General features: G+C 42.6%; 1 protein-coding gene across 9 annotated transcripts in view; it reads left to right on the top strand.

The window, feature by feature from the left end:
- NR6A1 (nuclear receptor subfamily 6 group A member 1) overlaps window positions 1-25,821 on the top strand; it is a 187,384-nt gene extending 161,563 nt beyond the window's left edge. For 8 of the 9 annotated variants that reach the window (XM_065572622.1, XM_065572620.1, XM_065572621.1 and 5 more), the window contains 6 exons: window positions 1,704-1,861; window positions 2,824-3,051; window positions 3,759-4,013; window positions 10,734-10,855; window positions 13,450-13,602; window positions 14,678-25,821. In XM_065572622.1, the coding sequence (XP_065428694.1) occupies window positions 1,704-1,861; window positions 2,824-3,051; window positions 3,759-4,013; window positions 10,734-10,855; window positions 13,450-13,602; window positions 14,678-14,766 (1,005 nt within the window). In that variant the 3' untranslated portion in view covers window positions 14,767-25,821. The remainder of the gene's footprint in view (window positions 1-1,703; window positions 1,862-2,823; window positions 3,052-3,758; window positions 4,014-10,733; window positions 10,856-13,449; window positions 13,603-14,677) is intronic. The other variant, XM_024108996.3, reaches the window with a different exon arrangement.
- Window positions 25,822-26,726: the final 905 nt, after the last annotated feature.

Genomic DNA, 26,726 nt, shown 5'->3' with positions numbered 1-26,726 from the left:
TGTTACCTAGTCAAGGGGAAGCGTTTATCTGGGCGCATCAGGCCTATTTCTCCAGAAGCCACAGATATTCCATTCATTCTGGACTATATTTTTTCCTTGAAGACAGCAGGTTTGCCTGTCAATTCGTTATGGGTCTGCTTGTCAGCAATCAGTGTATACCATTGCCTTCACGGGGCTACTTGATCTTTGCACACCCTCTAGGCCTTTCCAGAATCTGCTAGTCAATCAGAACCTTTCTGCCTATTTAAGAAAAAAAGGCCTACTGCTCAATGGGCTTGAACCTTGTTCTCTAAACTAAGCCTCTTTTCAAACTATTAGCTTCTTGCTCCATGTCTGTCCTATTCATGAAGGTTGCATTCCTCGTAGCTATCACCTCAGCCAGGAGGGTTGATGAGCTTGGGGTATTGATGGCAGGTCCTCCTTATTCTGTATTTCATAAGAACAGAGTTTCATTATGTCTACACCCTAAATTAATTCCCAGAGTAGTCTCTGCATTTCACCTGAACCAGTGTATCTACTTACGTGTGTTCTTCTCAAAATCTCACGCATCCTCAGAAGAAAGACCACATTCCCTTCACATTCAGCGAGCCTTAGCTTTTTACATGCAGAGCAGGGAAACAATCAAGAAATCCCATAGCAGAAAGGGTCAGGGGTCAGGCTGTATCCTCTCAAAGAATCTCAAAATGGATCTCTGGCTGTATTTTGCTCTATCAGGTGTTTAATCTTCCCCTCATGGGGTAAGAGCACAAGCCACATCTATGGTGTCACTTCAAGAGGTGCCTCTATTTAATATTTGGAAAGCAGCTACATGGAGCTCAGTCCACACATTTGCTTGACATTGTCTCTTGGTGCAGAACTCCTTTGCTGATTGCATCTTTTGGAACAGCAGTCCTTCATTTGGCTCTGCCATCTATGACCTAGCACTCTTCTCCTATTTGAGTACTGCTTGTCAATCACCCACAATGGAATGCACATAGGGACCAGCACTTGAAGAAAAGAGAGTTACTGACCTTATAGTAACTGGAGTTTCTTCGAGATGTGTGGTCCCTATCTCTATTCCACTACCTGCCCTCCTTCCCCTCTGCTTCGGATCTTCTCTGATTTGCAGTGGAGAAGAAAAAGGTGGTTGGTCTGGAGAGGTGGTTGGTCTACCCTGCACTTTATCTCCTCTGTCAGAGGCATGAGGTGAGCCAGGGCACATGTGTGAACCAATGGACGCTGCTTTCTAAATTCTCCAGTTCCTGGCACGTGGAGCACATGCATACTCTGTGGAATACAGATAGGGACCACACATCTCAAAGAACTCCAGTTACTATAAGGTCAGTAACTTTTTCTTTCTCTTTCTGCCTTAAGCTCTCATTCTGGCCTCATTTATACCATCTTCCTCCCCTAAGTAGAACCACGTTGACTTCACTTGGCTTGTACTGTTATGACTCTGGGCAGTCAGATAATTCTGTAATCCTTATTTAAAAACAAATCTCTCATTAGTAAAAAGTAGAAAAACAATAAGAAAAGCATGGAAGTATATTTGAATGTTCCTCCCATATAAAAGACCCCTCTCAAAAAATTCTAGGTTTTAGTAATTTTTTCATACTAAAGTAGCAGTACATGTAGCTCCAGTGGTATGTGCAACTCAGTCTTGCTTAGTTATGTACTTGGCTGGAATAAGTTTATCACTAAATGTAATAATTTTTACCCAAAAGATATCAGAGGAGGAGATTGAAAGAATTATGTCTGGACAAGAATTTGAGGGGGAGGCAAACATCTCTTGGAGTAACAATGGAGACAGTGACCATAGTTCTCCTGGGAATGGCGTTTCTGAGAGCAACCAGCCATCACCTGTTTCTACTCCGTCTTCAAGGTGGGAGTTTCCATTGAAAGAGTTTCAGATGAATGTAACTGCCTTTATTGCTCTGAGGGCTACATTTTGGGCCAAAAGTGAAAATAAGCATTTTGCGTGTGTAACTCAAACACATCTTGCAAATGCTGACCTCTTCGTGAACATATTTTAGCTAGAGACATATACACTGTGTTAGATCAATCCAGTGTGATTGGAGATAAAATTCTCATGAAAGAGTGGCAAAGGAATGTTGGGTTAAAGGTCTTACCTTTAAAGCAGATACCTTAATCTGTTTTAATACCACTTCAGATTATGAAAATCTGAACATTTTATACACATAATTTACCTTTCCCTAGTAATGGTGTCTGCTCACTTTCTTCCATTTTATTTTGTTTGTATGTTGAAAATGAGCTAATCAGCATATTTGATTTTCTAATTACTTTATAGTTTGTGTTACTCTTAGGTTTGTGTCCCCTAGCACAGTGTTTCAGTACTTGGGTTGCAAACACTGGAAAGAACGTTTAAATGTCAAACCAATGCTCCCCCCCCTCCCCATGCATACACACACTTCCATTATCAGTTGTTTTAAAAATGTAAATGAAAATATTTTTATTCATAGGTTTTGTAAACCTTTTTATTCACAAACCTAAATTCTGGGCCTCTCAGTAGGTAGAGATGGAAATGCTTAGCATAAACCTTGGCTATGTGATTTAGTCTAAGAATGCTTTCTAAGCAGCAGCGTTTCTAGAAAGTCACATTCAATGGAATTAGCATGGAGGTCAGGCTGGACATGATGCAAGTATGGAGCAGCTGGTCTGCATGCTCTTGATTGCTTTCACCACAGAATTTAACCAGAAGGGATTTTTCATCCCTTTTCTTTTCTATGAAGCATTCTTATTTCCATCTGTCCCTGAGCTGGATGAAAGATTGTAATGAATTAGATGGAGTTTGTCCAGTCCATTAAATAGATCTTCCCTTTTCAGTAGGTCTGTGGAGCTGAATGGATTCACTGCACTCAGGGATCAATATATTGGGACTCCAGTGTCCACGCACTATCAGTACCTACCGCACCTTTTTAACTACTCTGCTCACTCAGCTCTGATGCCCCCACAGACCCGAAGCCTAGATCCCCAGTCACATAGTCTCATCAATCAGCTAGTGTCAGCTGAGGACCTGGAACCACTTGGCACTCCAATGCTTATTGAAGATGGGTAAGTGCACATGATTTGGTGAAGTGAGGCTGCCCTGAGCCACTCCATTGTAATGCCGATACTGTGTGTACTGTCTCTGCACATGCACAGCATGTGGAACCTGTGTAAATTCGTGTTATTGGGGGAATACCTTTTGAGTATTTAAATTCATAACATTGTATTTACAGATCTGTTAATTTTGCATGTGTATAGGTAATTAAATAAACTATGCCTGATTCTGAAGCCAGCAGCCAAAGAATGTCACCCAAGGGCTACAGCTGAGACTGTGATGCTAATGTCTGATGGCTGAGAGGATCTATTTCACAAGTGAAATCACTTTTCTGGTTTTTGCATAATACATCCGCTTTCCTTGTAACTGGGAAGCAGCAGCAGCTTGTTAAGCTGTCTGGTGTCCCGGACTGCAGGAGGCTTCCTGAGAGCAGAGCTGCTGGTAGAATGAGAAGATTGCTAGTTGGGTTCAGTCAGCATCTTCAGGGATGGCATTCGTCTCCGGGGAGAAACACAGGTGCAGGGATGGTACCTTTCATCGCCTGCTGTCTGCGGGCTCAGGAGCAGAAAAGCCAGCAGTCAGTCTCTGTTCTCACCACTGGGTGACACTGTGGTCACCAGGAATCAAGACACATACACATTTTATCTGGTTATTCTGGTGCCTAGTGTTCCAATGTTTTTAATCCGTTTTTATGTTTTCCTATTAACTGTGCCTGCAGGTATAAAGTGACTCAGGCAGAGCTGTTTGCATTGCTGTGTCGTCTGGCAGATGAGTTGCTTTTCAGGCAGATTGCTTGGATAAAGAAGCTGCCATTCTTCTGTGAACTCTCAATCAAGGACTATACTTGCCTGCTAAGTTCCACATGGCAGGAGCTGATTCTGCTGTCCTCACTAACCGTTTACAGTAAACAGATCTTTGGTGACCTTGCTGATGTAACCTCCAAGTACTCTCCCTCTGACGATGAGCTGCACAGGTGAGGTGATGGGTTAAATCTTCTGGGGCTGTAGCAGTATGTAGTAATGGGGGGACGAGGTCTGTTCCTGGCTCTGCCACTGACTGTTCATCCATGGACAAGTCTCTCAGCTGGCATCTCACTTTCCCTCTTGGTATGAAGAGATTATAGTCCCCACTCTTGTAAATCACTCTGAAATCTTTTATATGTACGTGTAGGGAGCATTGCTCAAGAGAAGATAAAACATTTTTGGTGGGGAGCATGTGGGCAAAAGGGGGGTATCTTCCCTTTCTACCCATCTCAAAATCCCTGTGTGGGGTTGGTTGTGCGGAACACCCTCTGGACCTTGTCAATCAGCTGCCAAAGGGTTGCCTAGGGAGTGATGCCTGCCACTCCCAAGGAGTAGGGTGCATCCCTTTGTTCTGCCTGCAGCGCTAGCCCCTCTGCTGTCCTTAGCCCCCTCCAGCCCGTGAAAGCTATTTAGATATTTGAAACCTTCTAAAGTCTGTTTGGGGAGGTGGGAGATTACTCAAAACTGTAATAGAAATAGACTCCCTCTGGAAACCCTTGTGCACTGGTTGGCCTCTCAATGTGCTCCATTCAGACTGGCTTGCTGAGGGATGTCATTTCAGCTCTAATCTCAAGGGTGACCGGCATAAATGGGAGCTTGAAATCGAAAGTCAGTTACATTGCAACAGTTAAATCCCACAAAGCCTTAGTTGGGGTGAAGAATTATGAATGGGGATCTAGATCTTGTGTTAAAGGGCCCTTTTGAGATTCATAGCATAGGCTTGGGTTTCAGAGGTGCTGAGCCCCCACAGTTCGGAGACTCAGCGCTTCGGAAAAGCAGACCCCAGATATGTGAAATATGCCTCATCTGCATTCCTAGCACACATGATGCTCTTTGGATCTTACAACCTACCAGCACCACTTATGCTGTTTGTTTACACTTCATTTCACTTTGGGACTGTGAAATTAAACTAGTCCATTTCACTTTCAGTTTTGAGTGCCCAAAGTATCTCACATTAGGCACCCAAAATCACAAGTCACTAGACTAGACGTTTTTCATAGTATTTCCTCAAAACTCAAAATTTCAATCCGCTTTGCCATCACTTTTGAAAATCATGCCCATGCTCTTGCCACATGGTAGTTATGTTTGGATTTCCCTGTATGCAGGGATATATTCAAAAATCTCTTCATTTAAAAAAATACAATTCTATTTAAATGAGGATTTATACCTCTCGCAAGCCTCCTATTTTTATTTGTATAAAACATAAGGGTAGGGTTTAAACTTGTGTCTCCCTGTAAGATGACTCATCTAGAGCTAGTCTACACAGAACTTCTGTGCTAATTTACTTACCTCAGTGCTCAAACTGTGTAGACAAGGCCTTAAATAATTCTCAATTTGAAATATCCTTTTGAAACCCGAGACAGGAGAAAGGGCAGGTCCTGTGAGATTTATCAGAGTGAGAGATCCCATGACTTCAGTTTACTTTTGTCATTGAAATGGCTGGTTTCATTTTCTTCACGTCCGTCTGAGCGTATATAGTTCACAGAAGTTTGCCCCCGACTGTTCTGATGGAATATGGCAGATTTCTTAAGCATTCTTCTGAAACTCTCTAAAATGCTTCAGTGCATTATTTCAAATAGATTGCTTTTTATTAATTGTTTCCTCAGGGTTGATATTAAAACCCGATGAAATTAAAGAGCAGTGAACGTTAAACAAAAATTTGGGGTAAAATGATCCATTTTTAGATGTTTTAACCCAACCAACCAACAAAAGCTTGCTCCTGGGGCCTTGCCAGACGCACTGTAGCACGTGCAGAACCTGTGCGGTGAGGGTGAGGAAGAGGGGCACAAATTAGGAGTAATCCCTGCACGTAGCACAGAAAAGAATATATGGCCCAAGACTGAGCAGCTGTACCCTCTAGTTCTAGCTTCGCCAGTGTCGTTCCTGTTAACTACTGAAGATCTCTCTCGGACAAGACAGTTTTCCCAGCATTCTGAAGAAAAGCAGAGTGTGATAACCTAGTGTCAAGGCCAGTTTTCCCATAGAAATTCTTCCTTTCTTCACCCTAGGATTGAGAGGAGAGCCCCTTTATGTGAGCAATTACTCAGGCTCAAAGAAATACTATATAAATATTGTAAATAACCACAAGATACAAAATGACAAAAGCTTGTTCGCAAAGCTTCCCAGTTAGAAGCAGAATGAAGAACTTGATCACACAGCTAGTGACCTTGTTTCCACAATATTACGTTATTAATTGCTATTTCATTGTTTTTGATTACATAAATTTAATGATGTTGCAACTTAGCTGACACTGCGGAGGAAACAGCACTATCTGATGCTCCAAGTGATGACCTGCCTTAATTCATCATCATGGTCAGTTTTCTTTCTTCTGTAGTCCAAGTCCCAGACGGATTCTTGTTTGGATAGCAGAGAGACTGACAGCCTTGTGACAGAACATTTGCAGGATTTACTTAACTGGCTGCCCAGCCTCCCTGTTAATATTTGACCTCCTCTGGCTCTGCCCTTGCTGGAGCTGGTCGTTGTGCCATGGTAATTATAGGATGGTAAATCTCGAGTGTCATTTTATAAATAATCCATGATCTAGTAGAGACATTCACAGTGCAATGAGTACAGCTTCAATGAGGAGTCTCTCTGCGAGAGCCAAGCACTTACTCCTGTGCGCAGGTTTGCTTATGCTCAAGCTCTCCCTCTCAAGGCCCCAAAAGTTGACATGTGTGTAAAATATGAGGCAGACCCGAAATGAAAAAGATAATAAAGGAGTCTTCTTAACCCTTCCGACACTGGCAATTTCTATCCTGCCAGCCTCAGGGATGCTTTAGAGAAGATCTGTGTATTTATCCAAGGGGTTAAAATAATAGATGTGTTTTGACAGTGGAATGGTTCCTTTAACCTCAGGTACTGATTCAGCATTTAAAGTATCACTAATTGATGATAGCAAAAAAGTGGAAATGTAACTTTACCAGGCCATTTGGGAGGAAGGAAGAATGTTGTGTGTGGTGCACAGCTGGGGGCCCATTCAGTCATGCAGTCCTCTTATTTCAGAGCATTTTATTTATAGTTTAAATATCCGTGTATAGCAGGGCAGTAGTAATAATATTAGAGTGAAAAGTCTTAGCAGCACTCTCCCATGTGCTCCTGTCGTCCTATCTTCTGTGAGAGCCAAGTGTCCCTGGCTGGCACCTCCATGGCTCATTAACAACTGGGGAGCAAAAAAGAAGCTCTAGATGTTTTCTCTCCCCCAAAACCGTGCCTTGCCTTTTCATTTTTTATGTTTAATATTAAATCAAATGTCTGGTGTTTCTTCCTCTAATCAACCTCTGCCTGGACTCTGGGATTTCACAGGTTTGATAGTAAGCTGGATTGCTGCACCAGCCACTGGCCAGCTCAGCGCTGCCCTAATGAGCATGTACTGCTCCAAGTTAATGTTGGCTTTGTAATGGTCATTTCTGTCAACCAGCTTTTCTTCTGTGGTACAAACACAGAGTTTATTGCATCTCCAGCAAGTAACACCAGAGGCCATCTCTTCTGAAGCAGTCACTGATGTCTTTGCTTTTAAGACCACGCTTTGTTGAAACATAGATCTGCATGACCCCCTCATATAAAAGCACGATGTAACCCCAGTGAGTTCACTGGGATGATATGGGTGTAACAGAGGGTTTTGTTTGGCTCTTTTCATGGTAGAGTAGCTCACCGTAATGATTCTCCAATATTCAGGAATGGCTGTTGCAGTCTGAGATTCAGGTTGTCTGTTAGCCAACTTAAAACAATATGCTGACCTAAGATACCCTGGCACTTAGAAGGTTGTAGTTTATTTCTGTTCCTGGTCATAACCCTGATTGCCAGTATATAAGTAGATGAAAAATGAATAAATATGATCAACTTTTTCATGTTTTAATTCTGGTTTAAACTGCTGGCAAAATGGTCTGTTTTCTAGATCTAATGTTTAAATCTCTGGAGTCTAGTAAAAATGCAAATAAAATGCATGGCAGCTTGAACTTTTTACTGTTACTCCTGATAATACATAGCCAGAAATTAGACTGGTGTAAAAGCTGAGAGGCAGACTGTGTGTGGAGGAGTCAGTGCTCCAGAAGGAATAGGGCTGTGCAAAACAGAACAGCTTTGTTTGAAAAAGGGAGGAATGTATGCACGGAAAACCAAGCCATTTCTACTGCAAGCATGAGAGAAGAGCTCTCCTGGATTTATGGAAGTGACGAGTGGTTGGTAAAAATGTGCATTCTCAAAAAACAATTAGACCCAGCAGAGGATTGTGAGTGGTCTCTGTGCTCATTAACTTCTTGAGCTTTGCAATCTTGCACCTGCAGGATTTTTAATGTCAAGTTGAGAGCAAGAAAATTGTACAACTTTAGATTAGCCGACAAGGCTTTCATCACTTACAATATTACTTCCCTGAAGAACTGACCTAAAGTTCAGACAGCTTGTTTTCTCTTCTGTGAGGCCAAACTCCACCATGCATTTTACAAATAACTTTGAAGTAAACAAATACACGTGCCAAAATAAGATGATATTCAGTGAAAGGGGTTTTATTTTTGTTCTGTTTTTGTTCAGAGACGGCTTTCTGGCTATGCTCTGATTGTGTACTGTATAATGCCAGAACACACAGCTGAAGCTTTCCTGAACACTTCTGTCTCACTGCTGAAGATTTATGCAATGTCCTATTTCTTCCAAACTAGCCTTTATTGCTTTAAACCACATGTAGCAGGAATGGCTACTGGCCATTTGCACAATTAGAACACTTTGTACCTTCAGAGTCTCACAAATGTCACTTATGCCATCTTTTTGTCTACTGTCCTGTGATCCAGTGACCTGCAAGCAGGGGTCCTCTCAGACTCCTCCTGCAGAAATCTAGGATTCCCTACAGGACTAGGACTCTTCACTACAGAGTTTCCATTGAGCTTATTCCCGTAGCTCTTAAGAGACTGCAGTCACTGGACTGTTGTGAGCCCTTCCCAACCTACTATTACATGTCCCTCCCCATTAGCAAGTTCTTTGGGCAAGTGTCCTAGCTCAGAGAGAGATCTGCAGCTTGTTGTAAGCAAGCTACCCGTACTGTCTGTGTTTGTTTTCTTGGAAAGAGTTCAGCTCCTCCTCCTGACTCTAAAGTGGCTTGGACGTTCTGTCTCTCGTGCATCAGACTCCCACGTTTGCATGTAATCTCCTGCTCACCTTCTAGTTTAGAGCTCACATCTGAAGCTTTGCTCATCAGCACATATCCATGTGCAGTTTCATTCTGACATGGTGGGGTACAGCCATGCTGATGGAAATGGGGGGAGGAAGCCTATGTCCAAATGGGACAAACAAATCACTTTTATATCACCTGTAGTCGTGACATGACCACATTGTGTGACTGGTGAAAATCTCAGGTGAGATGTTCTAACACCCTATTCCTATAGCACCGCCTGGCTAGGAGAAAAGTTCAAGCTGGGGAGGGCTCATGGCAGCTAACAGAGGGCTGGAGCGGAGAGAGAGAACTGGGGAAGTGCTGGGAAGGTGAGTGGAGGAGGATGGTGTGATTTTTTTTCCTTCAGTATAAAGCCTTAAGACGAGTGGCTGTGTTGAAGCAGGCAGAGCGCTGTGTAATGTGAGAAATGAGTGCCCTGGATCCAGCGTGAAGGCCTAGGGGGTCCAGGACCAACCATCAGGTACTTAGCACATACTGAACCTGGCAGGGCAAGCCTGATTTTGCTGAGTCTGCTCCAAGATGAGCAGCAGGACAGTCTCTTCATTCCAAATTTCTAGACTGATTTCTAAAGAAGAGCTTCTGAGAAAGATCAGCTGAAAGGAACCACTAAATCTTTTGAGGTTTTCCTGTTCCTGTTTTCAACCCTTCCTTTGCCCTGTAGCCTGCATTTTATAATGGACACCCTGTAATAGTGAATAACTATAATGTAGCTGGAAGTCGTATAGATTTCGCCAAACTTCCTTGATGGACCTGCACAGCTGATGGGTCATAAAATATAGTGTAACTATTACTGAGTGTGTAATAATACTTCGCACAACCCTAGAGCTTTCTGTGTAAGGATCATCCCATTTCTCAAACCAGTGAATTAAGCCTCACAACAAGCCTGTGAGGTGGGGAAATAACATCTTCATTTAAATATGGGGAAATTGAGAGAGAGAGGATTAGTAACTTGTCCAGGGCCATGCAAGAAATCATTGGCAGAGCCAGGAACTTCTAATACCTGTTTCTCCCAGTCATACCATGACCATGCATCACTTGTTCACAAGCAGCTATGCCGATGTGCACCCGTGAAATCCCCATTTTCCTTAAAGGTCTGATGTAACTGGCAAATATGATGTTCTGAATCACCTTGTTACCAGTTTTGCTTCTCGTGAATAGTGCCAACAGACCTGAAGCATCTGGGTCTCTGAATTATAATGCGAGGCATTAAGGTCTTTTCATAGAATATCAGGGTTGGAAGGGACCTCAGGAGGTCATCTAGTCCAACGCGCTGCTCAAAGCAGGACCCAGCCCCAGACAGATTTTTACCCCAGTTCCCTAAATGGCCCCCTCAAGGATTGAACTCACAACCCTGGGGTTTGCAGGCCAGTGCTCAAACCACTGAGCTATCTCTCCCTCCATTTAAATGCCATGGAGTTTTAGTAAGTCACTAAGCTCCCTACTGTTTAATTGCAAAGGGCCTCTCCTCTTTGAGTACCCTGTTGTGTGCATCTGTCTCCCTTTCCTTCAGATTCAGTGAAGAGGGAATGGAGGTGATGGAACGGCTGATCTACCTCTACCGCAAATTTAACCAATTGAAGGTCAGCAATGAGGAGTATGCATGTATGAAAGCCATTAACTTCCTCAATCAAGGTGAGTGGCGGAAGAAGGGGATTAGTCCCACTGGAGTAAATGGCTAGTCAATAAGCTTGTCAATCTTTGCTTCCTTTGGATGATGGGGAGAGAGAGAAGGGGTCCTAAATCCAAACTGAAATAGACGCCTGAGTATTAAAAGGTTTTGTTTTTGCCATTGTGCAGTTACAGCCATATGCAGTGTGTGCTATTTCAGACACCTAAATGAAGCAATTGTAGAGGAAGTGAAAGGATTCACTTTGCTTAATCAATTTTTAATGCCTTTAATCGTAGACACCAAGGACAGTATGTGCGTCACTTTAAATACGTACCTACTTTACCAGCAGCAGAATAAGAACAGAGCAGAGTGACTGATGAAATCTTTCTAGATAAGGCCTGAATGACTGATTGCCTACCAGCTGTTGTGGCAAACTTCTCACCATGCACAAGCGCATGTCATCTGAAAATACTGCTGCTCATGGTGGAAGGGTCTAGGCCAGTGACACTCAGACCTCAGTGGTTCAGGAGCCAAATTAACGATCAACATTACCCGAAAGAGCCACAGTCGTGTGAATTCCCTGTGTGTGTGTAATTTAATTTTATTCTCCCAGCAAAATGACTGACCAAGTATCATTTTATCAATTACAATTGGCTAATAACATAGTAAAAGCATCCGGATTGGTTAATAACTTAGATGGGGTAATAATTAAATCACACAGTGTTTTTAGTATCATGTGCTGCAAAGAGCCGCAGAAGATGCATTAGAGAGCCGCTTGCGAGCCTCAGTCTGGGTATCACTGCTCTAGGCGTTTTCTGACAGGCAGCAATCAAGACAACCAATTTGCATCACTTTTTTCCAATTTAAGCTGTTAACTTTGTAAACCTTTGTGCGCTAAATGTTGGCTAACCTCACTGGCATTATTTCCTGGATTCTTCATCAGGATGTTTCCCTTCACCTAATACCTTTATCTGACATTTTTTAAGAAAGTGAGAACATGCATTTTGTCCTTTAATATGGTGCTTAATGCAGTAATATTTTCAGGTAATGAATGCTGCCTAATACGGGACTGACTCCATTTGTGGTCAAGCACAACATTTTAGAGCTGTCAGTCAATTCTGTTATGAGACTCCTAACACTTCAAAATTCATGAAGTCAGCATAGAAATAACATGCAAATTGATTCTGCAATGGTAGTCCAAGGTGGGAAGTTACTGGTCTTTTCTCTGAGTCTCTACCATGCTGAAAGGATTTGGAAGGTTCACTTTCTTCAGTCACACTTGTGTATGGGTCACTCCAGTCTAACACCGTGGTGTGATTCCCATGTCAGTACTAGTGTGTATGATGTTATTGCACATCTATGACGCATGTTACCACTGTTTTCTGTATTGCTTGTGCATAAATGAAAAAAGCTATTGAATGGCACTAGTCTAATAGGTGAGTTTCAAAAGCAGTTCAATAAACAAGTACCACTGGGAGTTTTCTGTACCACAGGGAAATGTTCTACTTTGCAAGGATGTGCTGAAATCTCCCTCCGCCCCCTGGTTATACCAAGTGTTTTGTGCTGACACTTCAGTGTGCGCCCCGGCACAGGTTCCGGTTTGCTTCCCTGGACAGTTTCCTGACACTGGATGATAGACTTCTTTAGCTGTCTCCATTGTTTTCCAAAATGTATTTTCATTCACTTCCTGTCTTCTTTTATTTTTAGTTGGAGTTTGCAATTTTTTTATGTGGAATACCTGAAAATTATTTGTAAAGGTCAGCTTTTGGACAGCAAATAAATGCTCCTTCCCTTGTATAGTATTTCTGAAGAACAATACTGAGCCTCAGAAGAGTTGCATATTTTGCCTATTCTTAATTTATTGGATCCCCTCCCATGACATCAAGTAGGATCTAAATGTCATTGATCACGCTGAAATACATTCAAAGGGACTTTCTCAAATCATTTTGCTAGCATCGAAATATCTCCTTTTTTCTTTGTGTACATTGCTAAACATTTGGAAAAGCTAAATTTTAAAATAAAAGCTTGGCAAGTTTATAAAGCTCACATGGCATAATTCCTAAACAGACGACACCCTGAATTACTGATCTGAACACTTCCCATAGAGCTGAGATGATGTAACTAGAATCAACATGCTTCTTTCTATGGAAAATATTATGTTGCACCCTGTGTTAGGCCTGAAAGCCTTGACATATAGCTACTTTATAAAAAAAAAGTAGAGATTTAAGGTTGCTAGAGCTGTTATCTTCTGAAAGGTTCATGATCTCTGAGCATGAGCAACTTAGGACATTATATGTTCTCATCCGTGTCCCTTATGAAAGGAAGATCTTGTACCCTCACATCTAATCTGAAGTGTGTATATGTAGGAGATATTCATTACAGTATGTTCTGAAGGAGGAGGGTGAAATTTTAATCCTGTGGTGACTATAAACTTGAAGTCTCTGCTCAATAGCATTGTATAATTTTGGTAGATGTTGTTAGACTGAGTTTTATAAATGGATTTGTCCTTCCATTTTACAGTTGCTGACTCGAATAGTGATGAGGAAAAATATGACTCTGGTTTTGCTCTAGTATTACAGCTATTCCCAGTCACTTCGTTTTTCTCTTTTTCACTCAGACATTAGGGGCCTGTCTAATACATCCCAACTGGAGCAATTGAATAAACGGTATTGGTACGTGTGCCAGGATTTTACAGAATACAAGTACCCACATCAGCCAAACAGGTTTCCGGATCTAATGATGTGTTTGCCAGAGATACGATACATTGCAGGTAACTTTTTGATCTCTTCTCCCAGCTGGCCCCTGTGTGAATCATTAAATCTCCTTTAAAGGAGACTTTCTTCTTTTTATAATTAAACTCCTATCTACTTGGCTGGACAGCAGTGCCAGTGTGGGACCTGTTCTATTTGAGCCTTTCTCTGCCAGGATAAACCCCCTTCATCTTACCCAGTATAATAAAGCTGGGTCTGTGTGGGACCTTTTCTATTTGAGCCTTGGAAGCCTGGCATCTGGTAAGAAGGCTTACCAGGCTTATTTTTTCACAAATAATGAGCTCTACTTAGTATCTTGATCGAAACCTCCTTAGGGTCTTAATTTCAGACCCAACTCTGAAGTGTCTTCTCTGCTGCAGAAATAACCCTGATCTGTAGATGGTAAAGGCCTCCCAGGCAGGAGCTTGCACTGAGTCTAGAGAAGGCACTTGCATACCATGGTGAAGATCACAATATAAAAGCCTAGATAGGCTTGAACCAAGGTCCCCAGATCTGAACTTCCCTGGAATTTGGGTTACTGAAATCTGCATGTGAATTTTCCATCTCAATGCATCATTAATTGGCTCTAGAGGAATTATTCCAGGATCTTCATGAGAACATCAGACATTTGTACCTAAATGTTAAGATAATGGACACAGGTTATTTGGGATTGGGAAGAAATGTTCTTCCCTAGGGCATGTTGATTTGGATTTGTGTGTTTCACCTTCCTCTGTCATACCAAGCAGAATTGTCCAATGGGACCAGTGGACACATCCCACACAATCTAGTCACTGTGATTGACAGGGGAGGTTGACAGAGGTGGGATGTAGTCTTTCCCATCTTCTAAAAATATGCCCCCATTATGGGGAAATCATTTTCCTCTGACTTCGCCAACGCACTTAGCTTCTGTTCCACTATATAACACATCCTGTTGTTTCCAAAAGAATATCAAATGTCTAATGTAGGAATTGGGTGATTTACTGTTTCTCTAAAGGTTCAAGGTGAAACCATCTCCAGTGTCACCAGCTTGTTGGAGATGAGCATTTCTGAAATCTGGCTCAGGAATGGCAGCTAATTCTGATTCTTTCTTAACAGGAAAAATGGTGAATGTTCCTCTGGAGCAGCTGCCCCTCCTTTTTAAAGCCGTTCTGCATTCCTGCAAGACAAGCGTGAGCAAAGAGTGAGCCTTCATTGCCCCGAACCCATGCCTTACTCTGGTGCTTCTGGTGGGGAACTGGCTCACATGTGAAGAGAGAGGGGAGGGAAAACCATGATCAAGGCAGTAGGGAGCTGCTGAGACAGGGCGTCAGGTAGCCCTGTCATTGTAGCAAGAATCTTTTTTTGTTTGTTTTTTTTGTTTTTTAAACTCTTTTCCTATATATTTATTTCACGACAGAGTTGAATGTATGATCTTCAACACAGTGCACATGGTTCTGTATGAATGCAGCAGATGCATTCTCTTGCAGTTTACAGAATGTGAAGATGTTTAATGTTACAGTGTTTGTTAGGATTAGTTCTTTTGTATTTGGGGGGCTGGGGGCCGATATGACTAAGACTACCTCAATGAGAAGATGCTGTTCATGTACTGATCATTCCATGATTCATATCCAAAGTGTTTTCCTGGAGAGCAAACTGCCTCACTCCACTGGGAGAGCTGTTAACTTCCCAAATGCTGGAGCGCATTGGAGGAGTGTGGGCATTAGAGAAGTGCCAAGCTTCAAAAAAGATAAGTGGGGGAGAAGGTGGTACACCAAAACCAGAATTTGGGTACCCCCAGAATAGCCAACCTGTTTATTGTTATAACCAATCTGTTCTCATTAAGTGTGGGTCTCCAGGGTGGCTAAGGGAATACTTGGAGGACACAGATACAGCCGTGGATAAATTATTGACACAAGCAGTATTCCAAAACAAGGCACCTTTTATTGGACAATTTCTTGACACAGTAACAATCTAAACACAAATCCCTTTTATAACAAGTTACAGAGCACCTCAAACCACATTGCCTTATAGCTTGACACGATACTGAGTGGATGCTCCCTGCTTCAGATGGTCAGTCTGTCATAGATAGCTAACAGCCATTTTTAGATGTCCATTAGTTTTTACACGTATAAATCCCTTTCACAGTCAACACACACAGTCAATACATCTGTATTAACCCCCCCCCACACACACACACATATGCAAACCCTATACTATGCTATGCTATAACTATACCCGTTACTCTGTCTGACAAACTTACTCAGCTGACGGCACAGTATCTTTTCCTGTTTTCTTTCTCCCACTCCTCTGCTGCATCCTTCTCTTCTCCCACTGCTCACTGCTGCTTCTCCTCGTCTCACCCTCACCTCTTTTGCGCCTTCCGCTGCCTTCTCTGCTCACTGCCTTCTCAACCTCTCAACTCTCAGCTGCCACTGACTTTTATACCCTACTTTGCTAACGGTCACATGTCAGTCATTCCATTTGACCATTATTTACCTCAGTGTTATGATCTGTCATTTGTTGTTTACCACCCTCTTTTTCCTGCCAATTCCTAGTGCTACGTGACCTGCAGCTGTCAGCTAGTGGTGGAGTGACTCTTGCTTATTCAAAATGGAAGCCAGGAATCTAGAGATTTCAAAATGGAGTTTCTCTGGAATCAGAGGGAGAAATGAAGTCTACTAGTTGACCAAAAAAAAAGTCTTCATCAGTTTTCAAATGAAACTCTCATGGTGTAAATTGGGTCCCCCTGAAATTCTGTCACAAGAGAATTGCAGCATTCCAAGGCTGAGAAAGGCCCCTAGCCCATATTCCCCTTCCCTGGGCAATGCAGAATTGTGTTCTCTCTCTCTCTCTCTCTCTCTCTCTCTCTCTCTCTCTCCAACTGATGCATGATTATTCCCTCACGACTCTCCTACCAAACTGGAATTGTGTCATTGTAATTAATAACAGGCTTTGAATGGGGTGGCAGAAATAAATCAGGCAGACTGCAAATCATTTAATTATTGGCTAAATGCTATCTCTTAGAATCACAAACTGGAAAAGCATTCTGAGAAGCCAGGGCAATATATGTTCTCCATGGCTAGATCTGGCCTAGTTTTTAAATTACCCCAGTGAAGAGGATTTCCTACTACAGTAGTTACAAGCAATTCACATCAGCGAACACTTCAAACCCAGCAGCTTCTATCCCTCCTGTGGATAAAATAAATATGACTTCTGAGAAGAGATTTCAGTATCCTCTGCTATTGGGTGTCTGTTGAACCTTGGAGAACATATGGGTATTAACCAAGTCCTGCATGTACCATTTTACTGCTTGGAGGGGAGTGTAGTAGGAAAACTTGGCTCTTAGTACAATTCATCTATATTACTTAGTTCTAAATCTCACAGAATTTAGATGTTCCACCCAGTAACTTCAGTCACTTGCATTACATCAAAAATACTTTAATTGCTGCTGTTTGATTAACATGTATTACTGTCCATTAAGCCTCAGTGTCCTCCTTGACTTCCTGTATCCACATGATTGCTAGCTGGGGTCGAGTTTCTTTCCCTGTTTCCATCATTCATAGATGTATGAAATCTCTCTCATTCTAACAGGCAGCCATGTTCCCTTTGCTGAATTTTCTGCTGGGACCCTTAGTTGTGAATCTGTTTTGAGTGGTTACATTAGGCTGATTGAGACATTTTTGAATGTTAAAGAACCGGCTACCTCGAGTTGTTCAGGAAACAACTTCTGCTCTTCTGGGGTGGGAGAAAACATCCTTACATCCTTGCCATCCTCTGTCCAGTCATGACCCATCATAGTGTATGGCACAAATTAAATATGTGGTCAGGAGAAGCAGTCTTTTCTTCTGAACAAGCACCTGCTTGCCACTGAAGTACTGTACCAGCTAGTGGGTAGAAATGAATTGAGTGAACAGCAGAAGCATATCATTCAGTCCCACCCCAAATGCTACCTACAGACTAGTGTAATAGCAGCCCAACAGCCATTGGAACTTGCTAGCTTGGCACATCTCTAGGTTAGTCAACAGTTACTCTGTACAATAAGTGCAAATGGGTCCTGCCTGCAAGAGATGACTACTCCATCCAAAACCATCTCAGCAGAGACAAGCTGTTGACTAACCCTGTAGACCAAAGGCAGTGTTGCTCTCTTTAATTCTGCTTTGTGAATCTTCCCACTTGATTTTTTTCCTTGCTTTAGGTAGTCCACTAGCTGCTGATATACACTTTCCTAAAATAAGATGTTACGGGTAACAGCTGCTGGGATCAGCAGAATTCCACTTTTATATCGCTTGACGAATCCAAAGTTAGTTTCATGAATCTCATTTGCTTTCTGTTTATAAAATGAGACAAGCACATATTTCTCAGGAAAGCCTTCTGCATACAGTATATACCTCAAGTATACATGGGAAGATTTTAGTGTGTCTGTTTATTTCTAAGTTAGGAAGTATTGCCAGCTTTAACTTTCATTTTCAAATAATTCCACATGCTACTTGTATTACGGGTTATTTTCTGGCTTGCTTACACATTTCAGGAATAGTTTAACTGCACAGAAGTAATCTTATTCCACAGTTATTAGATGATTAATTATTGATGAATAAGAGTTCGTTTTAATTAGAAGATCTCTATGCTAAAATTAGAAAACTTGTTTTTGCCAAACACCTGACAAAAACATCTATTTTGTACTCGGTCCAAAATTGACTCCCCAGGAAAATGCTGCGCAAGCAAATATTTAATAAACTTGATGGGGGTGGAGGGAGGGGATGTGCTGCTACTTGCAACTGTGTAAACCATTTTGATAAATGTTGATTGGCAGCAGTATCTGTGAACAAACCCCCTTGTATCGCAGTGAGCATAAAAGCTGTGTTAAATTCACAAGCAAGAACGAGACTAACATACCGAACCAGAACCTAACTCGCTGGACAGTCATTAATGTCTTCTGCACCAGGTCCTCTAATGACTTGTGTTTTTTAAACAGGGTAAAGTGAATGTGTTGCATTGCAAACTCAGGTATTATGATGAGAAGATAGGAATGTAGCTAGAAATGTAGCGACATTAGGTCAGTCACTAGATGTATTTGTGAATTTGGTTTGAAGGACATCCTACAAAAGTTGGAATTGTTTGTCCCAATCTTCACATAACATTCGGTTTACAGGGAACCATATTTTATTTGTGCTTAATGCTAGTTGGGTGGGGATTATCTTTGGTATCTGCTGTTGCTTATCTGGCCTTCTGTCATAGAAGACAATAATCATTTTTGGTGGAATTTTCTGCCAAGACAAGTCAATATTTATCTCCGGTTTGAAAGATAACTCAATTGACCCCATCCTTTCCCTCATAGTATTTGTGCAAATGTAAATCTGAAGAGTTTTTTTTAATCCAAACAGATTTTTGGATACAAATTTGAAGTGCATATGCTCATATATTCAGAGGGGGCTCAGTTCACAAATGAACACATTTAAAATTGTAATCTGCTCCAGGAAACTCTCTAGGTTTTGAGTATCATCTCTTGCTAATTACTGCATTGCCAAGAAACTGCTACTATCAGCGAATGGTGTTACTCCGTTAGCTCAAGTGGCAAGGCCACTGCTTTCAGTGCTGAAGGTACTGGACTTAAATGCCAATGACCTGGCACCACAGGCCATGATTAAAAGCCCGCTGAAGTCAGTTGGAATCTTTCCATTGGCCCTCAGGGCTGTGAATAAGGCCATAGAAGCACGACTTGAGCTGAAAGAGTAAATTTTTACTCCATTAGCTTTAGCAGTAGTAGGCTTTTATCCTCTGTGGGGACCAGCAACTAGAAGGGGACATAACTCACAAGCCAAGTGTGTCATGCCAGCAAGAAGCTCAAAGCCAGTTATATCTATAAATTGTTAATTCCATAAACACCAGGGACTTAGGCCCCTCCCCCTTGGTGAGAACCCAATCAGGTTTACACTCAGCAGCACCAATTCAAGGAGGCAAATTTACAAACAGAGATGACCCTATGGCTGCCGATAGTGGGGGGCCAGAGTGAGGGCAGCAGCTTCAGCAGTGTTACTGAGCATGCTCAGTCCGTGTGAGCATGCTCAGTACAAGCCAAGGAGCAAATCGGGAGGGGGAGAGGAGAGAGCACATGACCCTGCATGACCCTCCCCCTGTGTCACCTCTGCTTACAACCATGTATAATGCATTCAGTTCTTTGTTGTCTGTCCGTGTGACACTAAACATCTAGAACTGTCTGTGCATCAAAAAGTCTCGTTTCTCAGGTTGGGGCATAGGCCACAAAGCACAGCATTTTCCTGCTCTCATTTCCTGCTGCTTGTCAGGTTCGTGTATTGAATTGTCTGTGGGGAAGACAAGAACCTTCCATGGGCCATTAAAACCACAGTACATTCCGGGAAGCTACCTGTGCAGCCCCAACAGTGCATACACTGTGTGAAGAGATGAAATGCCTCTTCCTAAGCTGTGCCCAACCGCCTGAAGGGATGAAATATGAACACCTCGTAGGTACCATGTGTTAGGAAGAAGCTGAAGTCTTACAAATATTAATTTCACATGCACAGTTGCCACTCTTTGACTGTTAATATCTGGGCTGCTTTAACCCTTTCCATCTCACTCCTAAAGCCTTTAGACAATACTGTAGAATAACGCTTGCTTTTCAATGGCTAGTGTAGCTGTCCACTTTTCCATGTCTTCAGTTACTGAACTTTCTTATCCACAGCTGCGTAGCCATAAAGACCAAAGAGCAGACCACACATTTTGAAAACTTATCAATTAAAAGGTCTTTTCCAGATGCAGCTCTTGCGGGTTAAATGCTCAGTGTTGCTGGGTGTATATGACAGTTTACAAGCTGAATGCCCTCATCACTGACATGAAAATGGCCCTACTGTGTCAGGTTTGTCAGTTCAGATATTTATTGGCCACTCTTGAATCTAGCAAGATTCACTTCCTGCTTCCAGCCAGCTCAGTGCCCCAGGGGAGCCTCTTCCCAATGTTGTGGTGCTTTTGCTTCTTGTTGGAGGCCAAAAGTGCAAACACGGCTGCAAAATTGAGGTATAGGAGGTTGGAGGTAACCCCTCAGAGAGGCTCAGGTCAAGAAGTGGGCAAAGGGCTGTGGGGGCTAACTCTGCCTGATCTGTTCCTGTGTCCCTACTGAATATGTGTGCCTGAGCACTGGGCTGACCCAGAGAACCTGCTAACATAAATGAGAAGGTTCACAACAAACAGGATTTTTCCTTCTCCTGAGTAGGAAGATTGGAGACTGCTCAAGTCTTGCTTGTTGTCTGCCCTGTATGTCCCATACTCCGTTATGTTGCTGCATTATAGGATCTGTGTGCTGGTATGAACAAACTCTTCAGACTTCAGCACAAAGCAATGATGAAGTCATTTCTGCTTATTGGTTTTAAAAGTCCAGTCCTTCAAACCAATCTTTTTTTAAAAAACTTGAATTTCTTTTATCTTTAATACTTTTTAAAAGGAAAACAACAACAAAAATCCCTCCTGTGAATGTGCTATCACAACTGGTGGTTCTTCCTTGGTTTTGGTTTGAAGCTATGAAGCTCGGTGTCTGTGATGATGTTATTTCTATATTTCTCAGGATAAGACGCGGCAATCATCCCTGCCACATAAAAGGCAGGAGAAGGGGGGAACTTGGGGAAGTAGTTTAAGTATGAAGCTAATTTGTAAGTTTTAGATGATGTGTAAATCAAAGATGACAATACATAAGATGTCAGCGTCAAGCTGTGGCGTTTCTTTGGGTTCTCAGTGCGTTGCTTGCGACGCGCACAGAAGCTCAGGGATATGTATTTAAATGTGACCCACTGAAACCCTAATCTTGATGTTGCAACAGTAGCTTCTTTCATGGCCTGTTTGGAAGCCCATTATGATCTGAGTAAGCATCTCCACATCTGGATTTTAGGAAGAAAAGTCTGGCTTTGTTTGTGGGGAGTTTTTACATCAGTGGTTTGTGTACAGTCAGTAACAACAAGTAACAATTTCCTTCAGATCCACATTGCCTGTTCTGAGCTATTGCAAATCTGTATGAAGACACCCTGAGTTACATCAGGTCAGATGCTGTGACTGCATGGATTATAATCATTAGCGTTGTCAGTCTGTCAGGGCAAACTGGTGAGAGAATACTGATGTGTTGACAGGAGAAAATGTCCAAGATGGTTGCAAACTGCAGGGGAAATCATGGTATGGCCTGGAGGTGGCCTGTAATACACCCCCCGCCCCATTAAGGCTTCACTAAACTTAACAAAAATAATAAAATATAGAAATGCCCTGCCCTCCCCAACCCCAATGTACCCAGCAGTGCCATCTGCCAATCTTGATGGGTATCTTTAATGTGACACCTAGGGCTGTCAAGCGATTAAAAAAATTAATAGTGAACACTGTTAATAATAGAGTAACATTTAAATATTTTTTGATGTTTTCTACATTTTCAAATATATTGATTTCATTTACAACACAGAATACAAAGTGTACCGTGCTCACTTTATAATTTTTCATTATAAATATTTGCACTGTAAAAAAATAAAAGAAATAGTATTTTTCAGTTCACCTGATACAAGTACTGTAGTGCAATTTCTTTATCATGAAAGTTGAACTTACAAATGTAGAATTATGTACAAAAAAACTGCACTCAAAAATAAAACAATATAAAACTTTAGAGCCTACAAGTCCACTCAGTCCTACTTCTTGTTCAGCCAATTGCTCAGACAAACAAGTTTGGTTACATTTGCAGGAGATAATGCTGCCCTCTTCTTGGTTACAATGTCACCTGACAGTGAGAACAGGCGTTCTCATGGCACTGTTGCAGCTGGCGTTGCAAGATATTTACATGCCAGATGCGCTAAAGATTCATGTGTCCCTTCATGCTTCAACCACCATTCCAGGGGACATGCGTCCGTGCTGGTGACAGGTTTTGCTCGATAACAATCCAAAGCAGTGTGGACCGATGCATGTTCATTTTCCCCATCTGAGTCAGATGCCACCAGCAGAAGGTTGATTTTCTTTTTTGGTGGTTCGGGTTCTGTAACTTCTGCATTGGAGTGTTGCTCTTTTAAGACTTCTGAAAGCATGCTCCACATCTCATCTCTCAGATTTTGGAAGGCACTTCAGAAGTCTGACATTGGTACCTTCTTTGCGTTTTGTCAAGTCTTCTGTGAAAGTGTTCTTAAAATGAACATGTGTTGGGTCATCATCCGAGACTGTTATAACATGAAATATATGGCAGAATGCGGGTAAAACAGAGCAGGAGATGTACAATTCTCCCCCAAGGAGTTCAGTCACAAATTTAATTAATACATTATTTTTTTAACGAGTGTCATCAGCATAGAAACACATCCTCTGGAATGGTGGCTGAAGCATGAAGGGGCATATGAATGTTTAGCATATCTGGCATGTAAATACCTTGCAATGCTGGCTACAAAAGTGCCATGTGAACGCAGGTTCTCACCCTCTCGTGACATTGTAAATAAGAGGGCATCAGTATCTCCCGTAAATGTAAAGAAAACTTGTTTGTCTGAGCGATTGGCTGAACAAGAAGTAGGACTGAGTGGACTTATAGGATCTGAAGTTTTACATTGTTTTGTTTTTGAGTGCAGTTATGTAACAAAAAAAATCTACATTTGTAAGTTGCACTTTCATGACAGAGATCGCACTACAGTACTTGTATGAGATGAATTGAAAAATACTATTTGTCATTTTTACAGTGCAAATACTTGTAATCAAAAATAATGTGCCCTTTGATTTCAGCTGCAACACAGAATACAATATATATGAAAATGTAGAAAAACATCTAAAATATGTAATAAATTTCAATTGGGTTTCTATTGTTTCTATTGTTCTATTGATTAAAACTGCGATTAATCATGATTAATTTTTTTGAGTTAATCATGTGAGTTAACCGATTAATCAAGAAGCCCTAGTGAGAACATAATCATGTTCTGAGAAAATGCCCCCTGGTGCTCAGAGAGCTCCCGGCACGCTGGGCTGGGTGAACACAGAGGTCCCAGAGCTGTAGGAACACTGGGCACTGCTACATTTCCCTCTTCAAAGCACTTTACAAACAGCTTGTGCTTTCTCCTGCAAAAACATCATTTTAAAAACTTAATAAATACGGAAGAGAATAAAAATCCGGGTGTTCATGGCCACGCCTTACAATGCCGGGCTCGGCGATGGCACCCTGAGGGCTCTGCAGTCATGCTCTTTGTAAAGTACAGCTTTCTCACTGCAGACCTCCTAGGGACTAGGTGCATTCAAAGTGCTTGAGAATTGTACTGAGAGACTATCCAAACCAGCCCTATTCCATGATATAATCACCACAGGTCGTCTCAGGGCTCGTCAATATGGACGCTTCATATAAATCTACAGCACACCATCCTGCTGTGCACTAGCTGTCCCTGCTCGCTGAAAGGTCCCTGGTGCACTTTCCCTACTGATGGTTGAAACAGCAGTAGGTCAAAGTACATTAGGGAACTTTTAGTGCACAGCAGCATGGTCTGTACACAAACTTTGTGCGCAGCAGGCTTGTGCTCTGTGCAGTGGGGGTCCATACAGATAAGCTGTCAGACGGGCAGAATGACCGAATCAGACAACAGTCAGCAGCCTGGTGTGCCAGCACCTGGAAGCCTGAGCTTGGACTGTCCATGCTCTGAGCTGTTCGCCTACGATAGGTATTTTTTCACTGGGAGAAGAAAAGTCTGACTGTGCACTGACCTCTAACAAGTGCATGAAAGAAGCAACATTGTTGGGTGGAAGAAACGCCACCAAAGGCAGAAATAAACCAACCAAACCACATGCCGATCAGCCTCAGCAAAGCCTTTTGTGATTCATTGTTTTCTTTCATTTTATAAAATGTCTTGTAATAGTTAATAACATTATTGACTCAATTTCCATGACAAAACTACCTCTTGTGTGACATCCTGTTTATCATCTCAAAGGGATTGTGTGAAAAACAAAACACTGCTCCTCTTTCTGTTTACATGTTTCTGATGAGAAATGTGGAGTGTAAATGTCTTGGGTTTGATTGCTGTTTCGATTTAGTTGTTGGGTTGTTGGTCCTTGAACAGTTGCTGCAGCAGCGTTTGAATGTGCGGGTGACGTTTTGTGATTCTGTTGATCAGAACTGGAACTCCAAGCACCACCAAGGTGGAGACGCCTACCGGCTGCTCAGGTTTTGCTGGAACTTCAGAGAGTTTCACTTAGGCCCTGGCCACCTTCAGGATTTCCCATGGTGTCAGTCAGCCATGTCAGTGCACCAGTGCCAACCTCTAGCACGCAGGCACAGTCCCCAGCTGGCTGCCCTGGTGCAAATCACCACGTGTCCCCAGACAGCAAGAGACCAAGAAAACCCAAAGCTCTGCACTTTCCTCCAGAAGGTGCCCAGGCCTCTCCGGGTTGGTTGCTGTGCTTTGCAAGGGCTGGCTGCAGCCCTTGCCCAACATCTCCCTCTAGTTTGGTTTAACACACCAAGCATGAGCCTGTGGATGCAAAATGCAGCTTTCACCAACTAAATTGAATTTCCTCTGACTGTCACAGGCATCTCAAAAGCCCTAGAACAGAGCCGCACAACGGGCACTGAACAGATGCATGACATGTATGCGTTACGTTGGTAGCCAGGGATTTCCTCAGGGTCCTTGTGCACATGTTCTATGTTACAGACATTTACAACTTAAGAAGAAAATCAGTCCAGAAACCCTCCCTATTGCATTGGCCCTTTGTCTCACCTGTTCCACGTGGCATAGCTGTAGTCAATGTGCCTTCCCCTCACATTGGGACTGGGCCCTGTCAATAGATGTGCTATAGGGGATGTTTTCATTCAGTCAAGCACAGCAAAACAACTCATTTTTCCCATGATCCCTTGCATAAATCAGGGAAGCAGGATGTCACCTCAACATAACTAATAGTGAGCATTTAGCTGTTATGTTTAACATGCTCGGAGCTGGAGTATAGACAGGTTAGCATGGCTGGTCCCTGCCTTCTTCCCCCATGGATCCCAGCTGCACCTCGGGGGGCTGGCACACTTCCCATCTCAGGGGCTATTTCTTGTCACTACACTATGACCAAATGAATGTTTCTCCTGGTGTGTCCTGCTTGTGCCGTGGGGCCTGCCCTTCACCCACTGGTGGGCCGACATGCAGGCTGCTCATGTCTCACCTGTCTCTGCTCTGCTGCTCTGCTCTGTGACTTGACTACCTGTGGAAATGTGACCAATAAGTGTTAAACGCATGTTTAGCAAGTGTTAGCTGTTTGAACTAATAAATGTGAATTGTTCTGCACAGGTTGGGAGTCTGGTGTTTCCTTTCACTGACCTCCTCCATCCTGTTCTTTCTCATCACTTGCCTTTAAAGGGACTCTTTCATGGTAACAAGGTCAAATGCTGGACTTAGGCACATTTACTTTGCAAGTATGTGATGCTGAGCCTCTGCCCTGCTTCTCTCCTTCCTACTTGTGATGAGGCCAGTAGTTGAAATGTTCATGCTGTTCATGGTTCAGGTTAACTGCCTCTGTATTTCCCCTTCGTGGGCCACCAAGGGCACCTGCTCTCAATTCCTGGTTCCCCATCTGTCACCTCTCAGGCAGAGACCTACGTCCCTCTTTCCCAACCGAGGTTTTCCAGTCTGCACAGTTCCTTGCCTATACTTTGATATGCCTGCAAACCAGACTGCCTAAGCGGGCCAGCATCTGCCCTTTGCTTTGTCTCCAGAAGCTATAACAACTTACCACACAGCTCTTTAAAAGCAAGCACATTTATTCTTCAAGTGAAAGCATTACAGAGAAAACATTAAAACCAATAAAAAAAACCCTACTCTTATGCTATCGAGCTTACCAGAGTTCACCCCAGCCCAGCACTGGGCTCTAGTACATGGCAGTCCTACAAAACCCACAAGTGGGTTTTCCCCATGGTGACAAGTTCATAACCGTCCCAAATTCAGAACCAGAACCAATAATATTTCTCTTTCCTTTATAGAGCTTGAGCCTTTGATCTTAACCTCATGTAACAGGTGATCACAGACAATGGCCCACCTCTCAGGGTGTTGCTTCCAAAGGCTGGGTTTTTGCATAACCAGAGGTGGGGAATTTGCATTCACCTCCCCCTAGAGATTCCCCAGGAAAACCACTTACCATGTTTTGTTCCAAAAGCCCATTCTTGCCTGGCACATTGTTCAGTATAGTCCCTCAT

Source organism: Chrysemys picta, chromosome 18, assembly GCF_011386835.1.
Source record: "Chrysemys picta bellii isolate R12L10 chromosome 18, ASM1138683v2, whole genome shotgun sequence".
NCBI classification, from domain to species: Eukaryota; Metazoa; Chordata; order Testudines; family Emydidae; genus Chrysemys; species Chrysemys picta.
Note: the sequence above shows the minus strand (reverse complement) of the source record. Positions and strands in the feature narration are given on the sequence as shown.